The following is an 18,757-nucleotide window of genomic DNA, read 5'->3' as shown; positions in this document are numbered from 1 at the left end:
ATTGTTTTACTTGGAACATCAGCCTTCCACTAAGTGCTCTTATGTAATCAAAACAATACCAACTAGGAAAAAAAAATACTAACTGGGAAAAGTTCTATGAATGGTCAGAAATTTCCTTGTTTAGTTTGTGATAATGTCTCTAGTATTGGGACTTCTACTCAGTTATTGACTTCTGATAATCTTTTTCTTCATACAATCCTTTAAAAAACTTACCAGCACAGTTAAAATAGTTCATATGTTTTTTAAGTTTTTCTTTTTTAAAGTTTATTATTATTTTTTTTAGTAATCTCTACAGTCAACGTGGCGCTCAAACTCATGACCCAAGGATCAAGAATCACATGCTCTCCCAGCCAAGCCAGCCAGGTGCCCCAAAATAGTTCATATTTTTTAAGTAATAGCTGGATTTTGCTCCTGACTATTTTGCTTTCTTTACTTTTTTTATTTTTTTTCCTTCTTTGTTTAGTAAATATGTTTATAAAGAAGAAATTTCAAGATATTTGTGCTTGTGGCCCAGTGTTTTGAGGTCTGGGTTATAGGTCTAATTGATCTTTTCCTTAATTTTAATACTGATTTTTTTTTTTAATTTTAATGTTTATTTTTGACAGAGACAGAGCATGATTGGCGGAGGGGCAGAGAGAGAGGGAGACACAGAATCCAAAGCAGGCTCCAGGCTCTGAGCTGTCAGCACAGAGCCCAACGCGGGGCTTGAACTCACAGACTGCTAGATCATGATCTGAGCTGAAGTCAGACGCTCAACCGACTGAGCCACCCAGGCGCCACAATACTGATTTTAATACTGCCTGCTTCATAAGTGAGCTACATGTGTGACAAAAAAGATCAGTGTGAAGGCCCAGTATCGAAGTGCCTTGCCTGGTTTTCTAATCTTCTGACTCCTAAGAGTACAAACATTGCCATAGGCAAGCAGGACACAGTTAATCTCTGAATTTCTTTCGAGTTTATTTTTGTACAGGAAAGTCAACCTCACAATCCTAGCTAAAAGTAAGCTTAACACCCGACTTGGATAAGTAATCTTTTAAAATGTGAGACATGGAGTTTAAAATATGAAATATATGGACATTTGCAACATAATGGTTTTTCTAAAAGTGCATTTGTGTCACAAGAAATACTTGTTTTAATAGCATTCTGTGGAACCTATTATAATAGGTGCTGTTTGTAAGAAAGTTGGAAGATTTTTTTAAAATCACTTGAGAAGAGGGATGCTTGGTTGGCTCAGTTGGTAGAGCATGCGACTTTTTTTTTTTTTTTAATGTTTATTTTTGAAAGAGAGAGTGTGAGCAGGGGATGGGCAGAGAGAGACGGAGACACAGAATAGGAAGCAGGCTCCAGGCTCTGAGCTGTCAGCATACAGCCTGACGTGGGGCTTAAACCCACGAACTATAAGATCACCAGCTGAGCCAAAGTCTGCTGCTTAACTGACTGAGCCCCTCAGGTGCCCCTAGTGCATGTGACTCGTTCTCAGAGTCATGAGTTCAAGCCCTGTGTTGGGTGTAGAGCTTACTTTCTAAAAAATTTGGGGGCACCTGGGTGGCTCAGTTGGTTAAGCGTCCAACTCTTGGTTTCGGCTCAGGTCATGATCTCATGGTTTTGTGGTCTGGAACCCCTCCTTGGGTTCTGCGCTGACGGTGCAGAGCCTGCTCGGGATTCTCTCTCTTCCCCTCTTGCTCTGCCCCTCTCCCACTAATGCTGTCTCTCTCTCAAAATAGATAAAAAATAAAAATTAATTTGGGGAGAAGGAAAACTTACTTTGAAAAAATTATGGGAAGTTTTGTCCCCCCAGTTTAGAGATAGTGTTCATACTCCGAGGATTTACGCTTCTGCAACTGGCTGCCTTTCAAGTCCTCAACCAAGTGACGTCCTTTACCTGTCTAGTTCTTCCTTCAACTTAAACATTTCCTCCAGGAGACTTTCCTGGCTTCCTAGGTGATGTTAGGTCCTCATGCTGTGTGTTTCCTGGTACCTAGCCCCCTGTACTTCCCCCCACCTTGTATTACAAAATGTACTTTAGGGGTGCCTGGGTGGCTCAGTCAGTTAAGCATCCAACTTTGGTTCAGGTCATGATCTCAGGGTTCTCTGAGTTTGAACCCCACATCAGGCTCTCTGCTATCAGTTTGGAGCCCACTTTGGATCCTCTGTCTCCCTCTCACTGCCCTTCCCCTGCTCGTGTGTGCACACACGAGCTCTCAAAAACAAACATTAAAAAAATTTTTTTAATAAAAAAATGAAATATACTTTATTAGAATTATTCCTTCAGGGGAAGGAAAAAATTATGCCTTCAGCTGCTTAGAATTTTTTTTTTAATTTTTACTAAAAGAAAATTCAATTGATAGTAAAAAAAATTTTTTTTTTATTGAGAAGACTTGTACTTTAAAAGGAAATAAAGTTTAGGTTTTCTTCCAAATGACAAAATCAGTTGGAGACACTTGTGGCCCTCAGTTTATTGTACTTTTGTTTAGTTCCTATTTAGCCTATTAAAGATACATCTATTTCTCAGTGGGATTGTCCAGTCTGAACAAATAGAGAATATCTTCTATACTCCTAGGTTTCGTACATAAGAGATTCTGAAAACCTAGGCTTTTTAAACTCAATTGTCAATCAGTGTGTTGTGCTGAAATGTTTACAAGAAATGCCTGTTTGGACTTACTGTGGGGTAGCTGAGCACTGCAAAATTCAAAACTGCATTGCCATAAAATTAGCATGTGATGGTTACAAATAAAATTTACATGTTTGAGGAAATTGATTACAATCATTTTGTGATAATTATTTCCTGGATATTTAATGTAAAATCCTCACCTAATGGAGAATGTTTGTAAAATGACACTTCCAGTCTTAACAAATGAAAAACAAATTGACTAGTTTTTGTGAGAGTTTAAATCTCTCATGAGTTAGAACATAATAAATTTCAGGGAGAATCAAGATTTGTAATGTAAAACAAAACCACAGAAGTACTAAAAAAATGGAGTAGGGGCACCTGAGTGGCTCAGTTTGTTCAGCGTCCAACTCTTGGTTTCTGCTCAGGTCATGATCTTGCGGTCATGAACACATGGTCATGGGATCAAGCCCTGCATCTGGCTCCAAGCTCAAAGCCAGGAGCCTGCTCGGGATTCTCTCTCTGTCCTTCCCATACAGGTGTGTTTTCTCTCTCTGTCTCTCTCTCTCAAAAAAAAAAAAAATTAAATAATAACTCTTTTTAAAAGAGAAAGAATATAAAGTAATAGTTTTTATAGTCTCAGAGTGAGGAAGGTGTCCTTCCTAAGCAAGATTTTTTAAAATCCGGAAACCATAATAGAAGAGATTAGTAAATGTGATTACATAATAATGAAAAATTTGGAATATTCTATAAATAAGATTAAAAGACAAAGAGGGAAAAAGTATTTGGCATTTTCAGCACATAATGACTAAGAACTATTTCCTTTTATAGATCTCACGTATACCAGTCAAACCATAGAAGTGGGCAAAGGAAAGAAATAGCAAAATCACAAGAAGAGAAATACACATGGTTTTTAAATGGAAAAAAAAGTAATACTTCAAAGAAATGAAAATTAAAGCCACAATGTGATACCATTTTTTACTTTACAGACTGAAAGATCAAAAGTTTTGATGTAATGTTGAGCTGGAAAGGATGTGAGGGCTATACGGTACTGATGATGAGAGTGTAACTTGGTATAAGCTCTTTGAAAGTCAAGTTGAGGGGCACCTGGGTGGCTCAGTTGGTTAAACATCTGACTTCGGCTCAGGTCATGATCTCACGGGGCTCAATGGGCCCCGTGCTGACAGCCTGGAGCCTCCTTGGGATTCTGCATCTCCCTCTCTCTCTGTCCTCCCCCACTTGTGCTTTCTCTCTCTCTCTCAAAAATAAACATTAAAAAAAAAAAAGGGGGGCACCTGGGTGGCTCAGTCAGTTGAGCGACCGACTTCGGCTCAGGTCATGATCTCACAGTTTGTGAGTTCGAGCCCCGTGTCGGGCTCTGTGCTGACAGCTCAGAGCCTGGAGCCTGTTTCGGATTCTGTGTCTCCCTCTCTCTCTGCCCCTCCCCCTTGACAGGCTCTGTGCTGACGGTGTGGACCCTGCTTGGGTTTCTCTCTCTCCCTCTACCCCTCCCCTGCTTGTGCTTTTACTCTCTTTCTCTCAAAATAAATAAATGTTAAAAAAAAATGTTAGATGTACTTGTTCTTTGACCCAGCAGTTTCATTTATAGAAACTTTTCCAGTGATAACGGTACACAGGTGCACAGATTTATTTACAATACTATTCATTGCAGCATTATTCTTAGTAAGAAGAGTGTAAAGAACCTAAATGTCCTTTGGCAGAAGACCCTGGTTAATTAAATAAGAATATTCATACAATAATTTGGGGCAGCCATTAAAAAAGGCCAACGTGTAGCTCTGTGTTAAAGATCAATCTCTAGGATACGATGTTAAATGAAAACCAGCAAGATACAGAATAGCGTGTAGAATGGTGCCATTGGAAAATATTGGTGAGATACACATGTAGTACCTAAAAGGATAGCCAGACTGCTTCTGGGCAGAGAGGGAGTTGGGCTAGGAATAAGAGGGAGAGTTTTCACAGAACACTCTTAACTCTTTGCATTTTTTTAAATGTATTTTGTAGTTTTCTACACACAAGTTACTCTTTCTGAAATGTTGCTGAAACTGTTGAGTTTTTTTTTAAGTAAGCTCTGCACCCAACGTGGGGCTTGAACTCATGATCCTAAGATCAAGAGTTGCATGCTGTACTGACTAAGCCAGCCAGGTGCATAAGTAATTCAGGGCAAAAATTAACCAATCTAGACTTAAAAACCAAAAAAAATCCACATTTTCCATCTGATTATTACTTTGTCAGAAAAGGGAGCAGAATGTGACCTCTAAAGAGGTTAGGAAACTGAGCTAATGTGAGGTAAGATACTGTAAAAAAAAAAAAAAAAAAAAGGCAGTGTTGGTAAAACTGATGTACGTAGCATTAACCTTGAAAAAATGCCCTCTAGATAGTGCATTATTCTTAAAGTATAAAATGAATTTCACAGTGTTGCTGTAACTATTCCAGTTCTCAGGTGACTTTTGGGATCAGAATTGCTCTATTTAAAGACATGGCCCAGGGAACAGTGAACGCTAGAATATAAGCTTCTATTTAAATCTTTTAAAAAGCAGTAGCTCACATTGGGGCAGCAACAAGGCCATTGGGGTACAGTTTTAAATAGAAATTTACTCCACAGCGCCTGGGTGGCTCAGTTGGTTAAGCATCTGACTTTGGCTTGGGTCATGATCTTGAGGTTTGTGAGTTGGAGCCCCATGTTGGGCTCTGTGCTGACAGCTCAGAGCCTGGAGCCTGCTTCGGATTCTGTGTCTCCCTCTCTCTCTGCCCCTCCCCCACGCATACCCTGTCTCTCAAAAATAAGCATTAAAAAAAAAATTTTTACTCCAATGCAAAAAATTCTGCTGGAGATGGAACTAACTTCTAAAAATACATTACAGAGCTCCTGGGTGGCTCAGTCGGTTGAGCACTCCAGCTCAGGTCATGGTCTCACAATTCATGAGTTCGAGCCCCACATCAGGCCCACTGCTATCAGCACGGAGCCTGCTTCAGATCCCCTGTCCGCCTCTCACTCCCCTTCCCCCACTTGCACTCTCTTAAAAATAAATAAAACAAATAAATAAAGAAATGAAAATTAAAACACATTTTGGGGCACCTGGGTGGCTCAGTTGATTAAGTGTCAGACTTAATAACAGGGGCACCTGGGTGGCTCAGTCCATTCAGCCTCTGACTTCGGCTCAGGTTATGATCTCACGGTTACTGGGTTCGAGTCCCACATTGGGCTTTGTGCTGATAACACAAAGCCTGTTTCAGATCTTCTGTCCCCATCTCCCTGCCCTTCCCCCGCTTGTGCTCGCTTTCTCAAAAACAATCATTTAAAATAATAATAATAATAATAATAATAACACATTACTACTTTAAATGAGTAATTTACGGGCCAAGGTATTGGCTTAAACACCAGAATACTGAAAAATTGTGTGCTGTAACCCTAAGAGTTTGGCAGGACACTTGATGCATATGTTAGGTGGTTTAGGAAACTGTTATCTTCATGATTGTACCTTGAGAATTACTCAAGGCTCTAACCACCACTTAAAACCTTGTTTGTGAATGGGGTATTTTTTTTTCCTGCTTGAATAAGGAGAATCCCGAGACAACCAACATCATTGTTGGCAAAAGTAAATGGACTCATTATAAATCTTGGCCTCGGAAAGAACATACCACTACTGAAACCTGAAAAAAGCTTAGCCACTGAATTTATCCAGAACATGTGACAGGGTAGGCTACACACTTAGTAGAAAGTGTTAACTTTAACCTTTATTTTCTCTGGAGAGCAAACTAGATTGTTTTGCAGTCTAATGAAAGAGGTATTCAGTGGCAGTAAGAATCGTTCACACAGTAAATAATTAATGAGCACCTACTATGTGCTGTTCTAGGCACAGGGTATACAACAATGAACAGACAAAACCCCTGCCCTCATGGAGTTTAGATTCTGACAAAATACGTAACATGTCATGGGAAGGTAAGTGCTGTGGAGAAAAACATGGGAAAAGGATGCTTAATTTTATTTAAATAGACTGGTCAGAGGAAGCCTCACTAAGCTGACAATTCAGCAAAGGTCTGAAGACAGGAATAGAGCAGGCCAGGGCTGAGCATCCAGACAGAAGGTACACTGAGTGCATACGCCCTGAGACCAGTTTTTCTGGCATGTTCTAGAATCAGCAGATCAGAATGGCTAGAGTGGGGTGAGGAGTGGAGAGAGTAGCAGAAGAAATGGCAGAAAATGGTCAAAGGCCTCTTATTTAGGACTTTGTAAGCCACGTTAAGGGCTTGGATGTTTGTTCTCAGAAGGAAAGCCATGGGAGGGATTTTGAGAGGCATAACATTTTATGTTGCCATTTGTTTGATAGACTTCTAGGGGCCTTCAGCAGATTTTGGTAGGTGGAGATAAGATGAGGAGCTTGATGTTGAATAGGTCAAATCTCAGATGCCTCGTATGACATCTTAGTAAATGTCAAATAGGCAGCTGAATACCCAAGTCTGGAGCTCAGGAGAGATGCAAGGTAGCAATATAAATTTGGGCACTTAAAGCCATGAGCCTGGATGGGATGACCAAGGGAGTAAGTATAGAAATGAGAACTGGGGCATGTCTGCATTCAGAAACTGGGCGGATCCCCAGGGAGGAACCAACAAAAGAGACAGGAGAAGCTGGTGAAGAAGAAGGCAAAGCAGGCAAGTGTCTGGAACTGGGGTAATACCCAGTAGCTACTAGCCACATGTGGCTATTTGAACTAATTAAAAAAACTTTTTTTAACGTTTATTCATTTTTGAGACAGAGCGCAAGTGGGGGTGGGGCAGAGAGAAAGGGAGACACAGAATCCAAAGCGGGCTCCAGGCTCCGAGCTGTCAGCACAGAGCCTGACTCGGGGTTGAATTCACAAACCCTGAGATCATGACTTGAGCCAAAGTTGGATGTTTAACCGACTGGGCTACCCAGGCACCCCTGAATTAAAATTTTAAATTCAGTTCCTCAGCCACACTAGCCACATCTCAGGGGCTCACTTCATATGGCTAGTGGCTACTGATTGGACAACACAGATAGACATAAAACGTTTCCACTATCACTAAAGTTCTACTGGCAGTACCAGTAGAAACCAACTGAAGAAGGTATCTTCAAGAAACCAATTGAACCAAATCCAGAAACCAATTGAAGAAGGTATCTCAAGGACAGGGAGTGTGTCAAAAACTGCCAAGGGATAATTTAAGGGCTGAGACTTGACCATCTGGTGTAGTTAAGAGTAAGTGACCAGTGACCTCTTGACAACAGAGCAATTTGGGTAGAGTGGGAGGCTAAGCCTGATAGAAGTATATTCAGGATAACCTGGAGAGGAACTAGAACCAGAAAAGATGCTTCATTCTTGACCCTGGGCTCCAGCAGGCCGCTGTTTGCAGTATACTCTATAGGCCATGTCCATGCTAACACTGCTATTGTGGAGGGCCTGACAAGCCTGGTATGGGGCTCCTGGGGCTACAGACCCGGATCCATTCCAATCTGCTACAGAAACAACTCAGGACCATGGACATCACCATTGGACTCACCTCCTGCTTTGTTTTCTCCTGTCATGGGCTGGGTCTTGTCACATTTGGAGAGCTACACGAAGCAGGAGTGAGGGGGACTGTCCTCTCCTTCATCTTGTGACGTGACCATCCCTGGTCTGGTCTGTCCTTATCATGTCTGCTGAATTCCTAGCTGGCCTCCCTTGGATCATGGCCTTCAGTTACAATGACCTCTTCTATAATCATGACCTGTTGATTTTCCATAGTGACATCCTGGGACCACATGTATCAGTTTATAAGGCCCTGCTCTGTAATCCCCCCCTCCCCCCTTGTAACAATGTCTACTTAAACCTTGAAAAAATATATAGACATCTGTTTAAAGATTTGCAGTTCAAATAGCTCAGGTGAACTTACCACAAAATATTTGTTGAAGCTGTGCCAAAGACCAATACAGCTGTCATGACTAACAGTTGAATCTTTGTGGTGCATAAGAACCCATGGCCCAGGGGTGCCTGAGTGGCTCAGTCGGTTTAAGCATCTGACTTCAGCTCAGGTCATGATTTCATGGCTTGTAGTTCAAGCCCCTCATCAGGCTCTCTGCGGTCAGCAGAGCCTGCTTCAGATCCTGTCTCCCTCGCTCTCTGCCCCTCCCCCATTCACACTCTCTCCCTCTCTCAAAAATAAACATACGCACACAAACCATAGCCCAATGGTTCCAGTACAATCATTTGAAGAGCTCTAAAAACACAGTTGTCTGTTCTCCTCCCCCAGAGACTGAGAAAACTGGGAAGGGATCTTGGCATTGTTCATATGAAGAGTTTTGCTTTCTTTTTTTATTTCTTTGGATGACTCTAATATACAACTCCTGTTCAAGACATATTCACTGTCTGAGACCAAAACAAAAATACTAATGCATGATTCCCAATCATGGTCCAGAATTCTATGGAACTTAAAAATATATTGGAGGATTTATAAAGTGATGGCGCACACTTGATGCAAAGAGTCATGCGGTATTGTGGTAAGCTTTTCTACCAGTGTTTTGGAGACTGAGAATGTTAAATCCATCAAGAAGGAAATCAACACTAGATAATCTTAATAAGACTAGAACACTCACTACCCATGGTGAACAAACATACCAGTTTGATTATTTTATGGGTGCAGTTACTCTTGTAGGAGTACTTTATCTCATGATTCCACCTCCCCAAAGAAAAGCTTTTTTTTATTTTGTTACTTTATAAAGTTTTTTTAATATGAAATTTATTGTCAAATTGGTTTCCATTCAACACCCAGTGCTCATCCCAACAGATGCCCTCCTCAATGCCCATCTCCCACCCCTCATCAACCCTCAGTTTATTCTCAGTTTTTTAAGAGTTTCTTATGGTTTGCCTCCTTCCCTCTCTGTAATTTTTTTTTCCCTCCCCCTCCCCCATGGTCTTCTGTTAAAGAAAAGCTTTTTAATCAATTATAAAAGCTTTGAAATAGAATCATATTCTAAACTTAGGAAATCACTTTTACTTTAAAACTGGTAGCACCTTTAAAACAAGAAAGGTCACGTGGTGACTCCATGAATTAGATGTTGTTTCTGCAGTTCAGTTTATTCTCTATCCTGGCACTTTCAAAAAAAATAAAATATCTGGCATATTTCCATGAAAAGCACTCAACAGGTTTTACTTCATTTCAGGTGTGGTTGCAAATAAAGGGACTTAGTAAGCCACTACGGGATAGAACTCTGTTTTTCTCACTTCTGGAAGCAGATATCATTGGCTAGTTATGGATCCTAGGATGCTTGCTCTTTCCCTAAAATCCCTGAAGCACTTTCTATATTTGCCATTTATCTAATCCCGTATTTACTGCTTATTGTATCGTGATGTGAATATGAAACAAATGACTCAATGTAACACACAGGTCTTCTATCCATCAGTTTTAACCTCCCCCTCGATCTAATACAGTTAGGTTAATTTCACCTTTCCCTTTATAAAGAGCGCTTTGAACTATTAAATAGCCATAGACAAAACAGGAATGATTCACAACTTGGATACTTCATTCCTAAATAATCAAAAAACATGAACCTTACAATCTGAAACTTAGTAATTATTTTTTGGAAGTACTCAATTACTCCTACTCTATTTTAATATTTCTACTACCAAGGCAATCTGGTCTTGAAAGATAGAGATGGACTGAGCATTTACTTACCAAATCCCCAAACACTACAATTTGAAGTATAAGAGATAAAATCTACTTCAATAAAAGCAATTACTATTTAATAAGACAAATGATAAGCTCACAAACCTTGCATTACGTCAAGCATTTATAAAGTGAAAAAAATTGAAATCGTTTTCTTAAATCGTTTTCAAACTACCACTGCCTCAAGAGTAATCAAATAAAGAAACTGCTCAATGATTTTCCCCAAATTACCCTCTTTTTTTCTGAGAAGCAGTATAATGGAACGATAGAGCTGGAGATCTGAAGCCAGACATCCTGGATTCATATCCTGGCTCTTCCACGTGCTTGCTGTGGAACCACGGGCAAGTTCTTAACTCCTGTGCTTAATTCGGGTCTCCTCACATTCACTCAGAATCGCTCAGAAAGGGGTAAATCGCTCAGAAAGCGGTATCTGCAGTATGCACACTACCAGTTAAGTGCTCAAGAGATGCCAAGTGATTGGGTTACCTGACCCTCACAGAACAAGGCATTTCAAATTGCTGCCTACTGGGAAGATTTCGGTGTACTGTAGCCAAGATGCATCATTGCAGTCACTAGAGCTTTGGAAGAAGTAAAGGGAAAGTGAGACTGCCTGCCTGGAGAAGGATCTGACCTTGCCGCTTTTGAGGTAGCAAACATACCCGCTCTATCTTTCAAGGAAAGCTTGCTGTGGAACGTTCAGCCCTCCATTCGAATCAAATCAGACTTCAATGCTGAGGCTGGTAGAACACGTTTAGATTTTCGGTAGCTCATACAAACTGATAAAAACCTTCCAATAATGCCATTTCCATTCCTTGGCCTAGCTAGACAGAGAATACCGTGAAACGTGTCATTTGTGAGAAGCAAATGACGGCGGTCAGGAACAAAGGAAGCAGATGCCTGGTTACCCCTGGCTCGGCTGCTTACCAGGTGTGTGACCTTAACAGGCAAGTTACTTTTCACTTCTCTACCTCAGTGTCCTTATCTGTAAAGCCTGGATAATTGTTTTCTTAGGGCTGTTTAGAGGATTCAATGAGTCAATTCGTGTAAAGCTCTTAGAAGAAGGCCCAATAGAATAAGCACCAAAAGAGGTTATGGTTATTATTAAAATCTATTCGTGTAAAATATTTCCTTGGTATTAATGCCATTACTGTATAAAAATACGTCTTGATCCCACCCAGAAAAAAAAAGAAAAAGAAAAAAATCCTAAAATCTGAGATTTCCATGTTTTAGTTATTTGTATTGGTACCAGACATGAGGTAGGAAGTACAAATGCAAAGGAGGAAGTACAAGGATCACATCTTCATGCAATTAACCTGTTGCCTGAAGACTGGACCTTAGGCCAGAAAAGAAACTCACAAGGCTGATGACCCGGTAGGATGTTAGAGTGGTGTCACACATCGACAGAGACTGGACGAAATATTTTCACTGAACACCTCGTTTCCATCTTCCGTGTGTGAGATTTCTCACCTTCCAAACATTGAGTTTCTTCCCAAGTAATTTTTAAAAAACCAAAGGCATTAATAATGCTGATAATGCCAGTAGCCTTACCAAAAGGAAGCACAAACTTTGTTGATCAAGACAGCCATCACCTCAATAATTGTATGCCAATTTCTCACAAACTGATAGCAAGCAAGCATAGTTGGCTTAGTTTACAAGGTTGAACTGGTGTTTTAGTTTGAAGAATTTTAAAGCAAGCCAGGTAACTGTATAAAATTTAAATTTTATGACCATGTTTGGACCTTTTTACATTAAGCACAATGGAAATTTTCATATTTATTTTCTTCCCCAAAGGAAAAATTTCTGAATCATCACTATGTTGCACAGTAGAATAAAAATAGGAGTTCAGGTACTTATTCAAGTTTCTAAAGAATGCGAATAACAGACACGATTTTACTTCCAAAAGCTGAAGTCATCAACATGATTCTGTAGTACTGTATCTCAGGCTTCATTTAAAAAGTCATTATTATTCCGATAAAGAGAGCCCCCTGGTCACACTTTTTAGAAAGCCTCTGCCCCACCACAACTTCCTGAGATCTGTGAAGAAACTGCAGTCTTGTGATCAGGTTCCATATAGCACTGGCAGTTTTGTATTGTAAGGAAAAATGGTGACCGATTTGATTTTACTTGATTTTACGTGTCAATCAGTTGTAGTCTGCTGATCTGATTAGAAGCCTTGACAAATGCCTGGTGGCGATTGCAAATAACTGCCAAGCATATGGGGATAATACAATAGCCCACCGTTTTGGGGTCAGCTCTTGTACAAGAATAGAGGAACAAAAACATCTGTAAATAAGGGATCAGAAAAATAATTGTCCAAAACCAAAACGGCAGGGAGAGTAACCGAGCTTTCAAGGAGTGTGTCCATGTGGTTCCTTCAAGGGGCTCTTCCGGGTGCTGCTGAATGTGTTCCAAGGCCAGCCTGTTGTAAGTCTCATTGATTTCAAAAACATAGTAAAATGCTGCTGCACTTGCTAACAAATACAATCCCACTCCAATCCATCCCATCCTCTGACGGAAGTTCATCATTCTCCATGCTCTGTGCCTTCAAATTTAAAAAAAAATTACAAATTAGGGTCTAGTAACGCGGTCATGGCAACTATTCCATTAATGCATTTAAAGTTCAAAATCAGGGGTGCCTGGGTGGCTCCGTCGGTTAAGCGGCCGACTTCGGTTCAGGTCATGATCTCACGGTCCGTGAGTTCGAGCCCCGTGAGTTCGAGCCCCGCGTCGGGCTCTGTGCTGACAGCTCAGAGCCTGGAGCCTGTTTCAGATTCTGTGTCTCCTTCTCTCTGACCCTCCCCCGTTCATGCTCTGTCTCTCTCTGTCTCAAAAATAAATAAACGTTAAAAAATTTTAAATAAATAAATGCATTAAAAAAAATAAAGTTCAAAATCATTAGATTTACATTTTCTAAGAAAAGTAAACAACTCACAGCTTCTTTTATGTAATAATTACGAAGAAGTAAGGTTTCACTGCATATTGAGAGTGCTTTTTATGTGACTCCCACAGAAAAAAATCAAATCACTATATTCCGGCTGAAATGGGTCCAGCACAACTTCCCTTGAGAAAGTGGAATTAAACTGGTTTCCTACGGAATACTTCACTTTTATAGTTCAAATACTTTCTGGCTTACACAGCACTGTTTCAGTAATGTTTTACGTGAACATTCGATTTTCCAAGTCAAACCAATGTCGGAGCCCCCAAGTTAAGACAGTAACTCTTAAACACTTACAATGGTCCCGAAAATCTTCCTGTTCCCACGGCAAGCGTTAAAGAGTCACTCAGTTCTGAATAATCGGGTGGTTTTGGCATTTCAGAGAAAGCCACCATAAGAGAAATCCCCGGGGTCACCGGCTGGGAGAAATGGGAGCGCGGCCAGCCCGGAGCACAAGCTAATTGTGATTAAGCACAGCGTGACTGCGGCCAGTCACGCGGCGGCCGGGCCACTGTGGCTGCGGCCGGAGCCCCAGCCCGTGTCACCCGGCCGGGCCGGGAGGCTCCCCAGCCCCCCGGGCCTCCCCGGCAGCCGGCCCCGCCCCCCGCCGCGGTGCAGCCCCGGCGGCCGCGACCAAGGGCTGCGCGGGCGGCGCCGGGCCCGGGCCTCTCCGCCTCGCCGCGCCGGGAACCCAGTGCCGGACAGCGGCCACCGGCCACCGGCCGAGCCTGCAGGAACGAGCAGCTCCCGGATCTCACCTTCCTGTCCCGTTTGGCCCGCCCGCCCGCCGTCCCGGATGCTACCACAGTCGGGACTTCCGGCTCGGGCCGGAAGGGCGCGCGCTCCTCCCCGTCGTGACGCGGCGCCGCCTCCCCGCGCGCCGGGTACTGCTCCCACTTGCCCCGGTGGGGCCCGGGACCGGGGACCGCAGCTGCGACCCCGGGGGTCGGAGCGCATCCCTTTCCGGGGGCGGCCGTCTGGGCCGGGCGACTCCGGAGCTCCTCGGCCCGGTCCCCGGTGGCTCGCCGCGGACAGCAGCGCGGCTACGGGGCGGACCGCTGTACCCCGGTCGCGCCTGGCGGAGGATAGCGGCGAGGGGCGCCCGCGGCCGCAGAGAGGGTGAGACGGCCGCCTGTTGCAGTGGGACCGGTGCGGGGCCTCTCGGGGCCGGGGTCACTGACACCTGCAGCTAACCTGACTGCTTTGTCCTCGCAGGCCGCCGGTCGGGACGTTGACGGCACTTACCTGGGGTGCCGCAGAGAAACGCCGTGAATTGCGGGGGCATCAGTACCCCGGCCAAATTAGAATTTAAATCCGTTGTTTTGAGCACCATGACGCTGAGACTTTTAGAAGACTGGTGCAGGGGGATGGATGTGAACCCTCGGAAAGCGCTGTTGATTGCCGGCATCCCCCCGACCTGCACTGTGGCGGAAATCGAGGAGGCTCTGCGGGCTGGTTTAGCGCCCTTGGGCGAGTACTCACTGCTGGGGAGGATGTTCCGGCGGGTGGAGAACTGGAATGTAGCCTTAGTAGGGCTAACCGAGGAGACTAGGCATGCTCTGGTCCCTAAGGAGATCCCTGGAAAAGGGGGTGTCTGGAGAGTGATCTTTAAGCCTCCGGACCCGGATAATGAATTTTTAAGCAGATTAAACGAATTCTTAGAGGGAGAGGGTACAACACTGGGTGAGTTGACCAGCGCTCTTGGATATGGAAACGACCGTTCCGACCTAGACCAGGACAGGATCCCAGAAATACAGGCCCCTATATTGGCACAGGCATTAGATGAGGCTCTTCAGCCTGCCCTGCAATACCTGAAATACAAAAAGCTGAGAGTGTTCTCAGGCAGCGATCCTCCAGAACCAGGAGAAGAAGAATTTGAATCTTGGCTGTTTCATACCACTCAGATGATGAAGACATGGCAGGTGTCAGATGCAGAGAAAAGAAGGCGATTGCTAGAGAGCCTTAGAGGCCCAGCATTTGATGTTATTCGAGTCCTTAAGATAAACAATCCTTCCATTACAGTCGCTGAATGCCTGCGGGCCCTTGAGCAGGTTTTTGGGGTTATCGACAATCCTAGGGAATTGCAGGTCAGGTATCTGACCACTTATCAGAAGGATGAAGAAAAACTGTCTGCTTACGTGTTAAGGTTGGAGCCTTTATTACAGAAGCTGGTAGAGAGAGGAGCAATCGAGAAAGATGTTGTGAATCAGGCCCGCCTAGACCAAATCTTTGCCGGAGCAATCCACAGAACGCTTCGCAGGAAGCTTCCCGTGCCAAAGGACGGCCCCGCCCCTGGCTTTTTGGAATTACTGGCACTGATAAAGGATGAAGAGGCAGCTGAGGAGGAGGAGGCCCTTCTCCAGGCAGGGTTAAAAGGGCATTTCTCCTGAATCTTAGGAAACCAGGAAGAGACAGCCGGCCGCAAGCATGAAGCATGAAGGTAGAACAGTCATTGGACCCCGTGATGGACGTTAATCAATCCCTTCCTCTCGCTGCCAAGTAACTCATTGTGTTCTTCTCGGTCTAAATCCTTTGTCATTCCTGTGCCTCGTTAATGTTTCCTAAGTGTGTCATAGACTAGGAAGGATGTAGTTCTGCACTAGCATTTATGTATTTAAATTTACCCCTGTGGATTTGCCATATAAAATTGTACAGAGGGTCTGGCACCACATACGTATGGTGCTCCGAGAGGACCAGGCAAGGCTCAGTTGCATGTGCTGACCGTTGAGATGTCAGCTTCTGTGGTAACAGGTGCAAAGATAGCATGTTGGATGTGATTATTATAGATCTTAGATGTGTGTTGTCTATATTTATTATGGAGATACGAGCAGTGGTTAAGATGCTAAGGTATTTTCTGTTTGAATCACAATTTTACTGATTCTGTGCAATCAGAACAAGAAGCAGAATCAACTGCTGAGGTTGATAAGTTTGTCAGCTGTTCCCTCGAACCCCAGATTTCTGATATGTGTCGTCAGAACATCCGTGCTGAATGCCATTTTAATAGGTGTTATAAGATGACCTATGTGAACTTCTAAAATAAAGGAATGCTGATAAAATGACCTTTTTTAAAAAAATCTGTTTTATTTATATCAAGATTCCAAGAGAGATTTCATCTGAACATACGGTTCCAGCAGCGCCTGGGTGGCTCCATCCGATAAGCATCCATCTTCGGCTCCGGTGATGATCTCACAGCTCTCCTGAGTTCAAGCCCTGCTTCAGGCTCTGTGCTGACAGCTCGGAGCCTGGAGCCTGCTTCAGATTCTGTGTCTCCTCTCTCTGCCCATCCCCCCCTTGTGCTCTGTCTCTCTCTGTCTCTAAATGAATGAATGAATGAATGAATGAATGTATCTTGGGCGCCTGGGTGGCTCAGTAGATTGAGTGTCCAACTTCAGCTTAGGTCATGTTCTCACAGTTCGTGAGTTTGGGCCCCACCGTGGGCTCTGTGCTGACAGCTCAGAGCCTGGAGCCTGCTTCGGATTCTGTCTCCCTCTCTCCCTCTGCCCCTCCCCTGCTTGTGCTCTGTCTCTCTTTCTCTCTTAAAAATAAACAAACATTAAAAAAAAAAAGAAGAAGTAGGAGATACACGGGACGCCTGGGTGGCTCAGTCGGTTAAGCGTCTGACTTCGACTCAGGTGAGTTCAAGCCCCACGTCGGGCTCTGTGCTGACAGCTCAGAGCCTGGAGCCTGTTTCAGATTCCATGTCTCCCTCTCTCTCTGCCCCTCTCCCGCTCGTGTTCTGTCTCTGTCTCTGTCTCTCTCTCAAAAATAAACAAAAAAAGGGTTCCAAAAGCATAAATCTGAAAAACACCAGGGTTAACACAATCTTACTCCCTTGGATATTTTCCTCTTAGTGCCAAGGGGTAGGGAGTAGTTTTCTAAGTGAGATTGCCAAAGGGACCTTGTATTGATGCACAGTGGAATGAACAAGATCATACACAAATTAGTGCATCAGTGGAAATCAGTGCATCCGTATGTCGAATTTGGGGAGTGAAAGGAAAGAGATGAAGGTTGTGTGCTTGTCCATGACAGACTGGATGAAATTAAAGCTTTCCCATATGCTTTCTCATGTAATCTTAAAAATCCTGCAATATAGGAAAACAGCTTCTCGCTTGTAGAAATGGGCACAGAAAGGTTAAAAAATGCTTGCCCAAGGCGAAACAACTAGTAAGTGGTGGGGCCAGAATTCTATCCTCTGCCCTACCACACAGCCCATATTCTTTCTGTTGCCAGAAAGAGAAGCAATCGTAAGGGTGTCTGCACCCAACAGCCTCAAAGGGAAACACGGCAGATGTTAACCACATTTCATAAATGTCTTCTATGCATTAGTGTAGAGTACGTTGTTCCGCATCATTACTGCAAATGAGACATTATTAGAAGTAGGGAGTATGAGAACCTGTAAGTCCTAGGGGCAGCCAGGTGGGTGGGCATGGGTTAGTGATTTGGTTCCTAAAAAAACAAACAAAAAAATCACAGCATGAAGAAAGTTTGAAAAGTAGGAGAAAAGTCTTCCTCTTTAAGGGGTAGCTGGGTGGCTCAGTCAGTTGAGTGTCTGACTCTGATCTCTGCTCAGGTCTGGATCTCAGGATCGTGAGTTCTAGCTCTATGCTGAGTGTGGAGCCTACTTTAAAGAAAAAAAAAGTCTTCCTCTTTAGTAAAAATAGCCCAAGAATTTTGGGATTTACATCATTGGTTTAGATTCAAGGGCGTAGTAAAATGTTTGTGTTAATGTCATCATGGGACACCTGGGTGGCTGTTGATTTCGGCTCAGGTCGTGATCGCACAGTTGGTGAGATCAAGCCCTGTGTCAGGCTCCGAGCTGACAACGTGGAGCCTACTTGGTGGGATTCTCTCTTTCCCTCTCTCTTCCCCTCCCTCACTTGCATGTTTATGCATCCTCTCTCTCAAAATAAATAAATAAACATAAAAAAAAAAAAGACTCAATGTCCTGGTTTCATTCTTTATCAAGTCCTCCCACCATGGGAAGCTAAATACAGATCAAACCATCACAGTATACACCATATATATATATATATATATATATATATATATATATATATATAATTTTTACTTGTCAATTAAGGTGAGAAACAAGAAGCTAAATGCTAGATGGCATAGACTAGATAACTTCAAAGGTACAATTCTGATCTTGTTTGTAACGTGCTTTGTTACCTTAGTCCTGGGGAGTGGCACCTGCAATTTGCTGATAAACAGACACTGTGCTCACACACAGGTGTTAGTTAGTATTCACTGTACCCCTCCTGTATATAAGGGACTGAGCTGGGGCGGTTGGACTATATAGTTAAATTTAGGTTATAATGCCTGCCATGGAGGTCTACCCAGGATTAATAATAACAGCTGACATCAAACACTTGCCGTGGGCACCGCCGCACACATTTAGTCCAACAACACTGAGAGGCAAGGCTGTTTGCTTTCCCCATTTTACAGATGAAACCGAGGCACAGAGAGGCTAGGTAACTTGCCCAGGTTTTCCCAGCTAATAAGTGGCAGAGTCAGGCTTTACACTCAGGCCATCT

The 18,757-nt window shown here is 43.3% G+C and overlaps 2 protein-coding genes across 4 annotated transcripts; one reads left to right on the top strand and one right to left on the bottom strand.

The window, feature by feature from the left end:
* Nucleotides 1–11,988: 11,988 nt before the first annotated feature.
* LYSET (lysosomal enzyme trafficking factor) lies at nt 11,989–14,114 on the bottom strand. Of its 2 annotated transcripts, none has more exons than XM_027066476.2 (2): nt 13,982–14,114; nt 11,989–12,830 (listed from the first exon to the last, which is right to left on the bottom strand). In XM_027066476.2, the coding sequence occupies exon 2, from the start codon at nt 12,812–12,814 to the stop codon at nt 12,419–12,421; it is 396 nt and encodes a 131-aa protein (XP_026922277.1). In that variant the 5' UTR covers nt 12,815–12,830; nt 13,982–14,114; the 3' UTR covers nt 11,989–12,418. The 2 variants fall into 2 exon arrangements, with proteins under 2 accessions (XP_026922277.1, XP_014934401.1); XM_015078915.3 differs by lacking the exon at nt 13,982–14,114 and adding an exon at nt 13,521–13,796.
* An 87-nt stretch (nt 14,115–14,201) lies between these two features.
* On the top strand, nt 14,202–17,150 carry MOAP1 (modulator of apoptosis 1). 2 transcript variants are annotated; one of them, XR_008299623.1, is made up of 3 exons: nt 14,202–14,342; nt 14,439–15,663; nt 16,318–17,150. XR_008299623.1 is itself a non-coding variant. In XM_053224866.1 (2 exons), the coding sequence occupies exon 2, from the start codon at nt 14,555–14,557 to the stop codon at nt 15,611–15,613; it is 1,059 nt and encodes a 352-aa protein (XP_053080841.1). In that variant the 5' UTR covers nt 14,202–14,342; nt 14,439–14,554; the 3' UTR covers nt 15,614–16,282. The 2 variants fall into 2 exon arrangements, 1 of the variants encoding a protein (XP_053080841.1); XM_053224866.1 differs by lacking the exon at nt 16,318–17,150 and having other exon boundaries at nt 14,439–16,282.
* The last annotated feature ends 1,607 nt before the right edge of the window (nt 17,151–18,757 follow it).

The sequence above is a fragment of the Acinonyx jubatus genome, chromosome B3 (assembly GCF_027475565.1).
Source record: "Acinonyx jubatus isolate Ajub_Pintada_27869175 chromosome B3, VMU_Ajub_asm_v1.0, whole genome shotgun sequence".
Taxonomy (NCBI): Eukaryota; Metazoa; Chordata; class Mammalia; order Carnivora; family Felidae; genus Acinonyx; species Acinonyx jubatus.
The sequence above is the reverse complement of the archived record's forward strand: the minus strand, read 5'-3'. Positions and strand labels throughout refer to the sequence as shown.

Coding starts and splice junctions, on each gene's coding strand:
- LYSET (XM_015078915.3), bottom strand. CDS start 13,618: ATGGTGGCTTTCTCTGAAATGCCAAAACCACCCGATTATTCAGAACTG. Junction 12,831..13,520: donor GGAAGATTTTCGGGACCATT/GTAAGTGTTTAA, acceptor TTAAATTTGAAG/GCACAGAGCATGGAGAATGA.
- MOAP1 (XM_053224866.1), top strand. CDS start 14,555: ATGACGCTGAGACTTTTAGAAGACTGGTGCAGGGGGATGGATGTGAAC.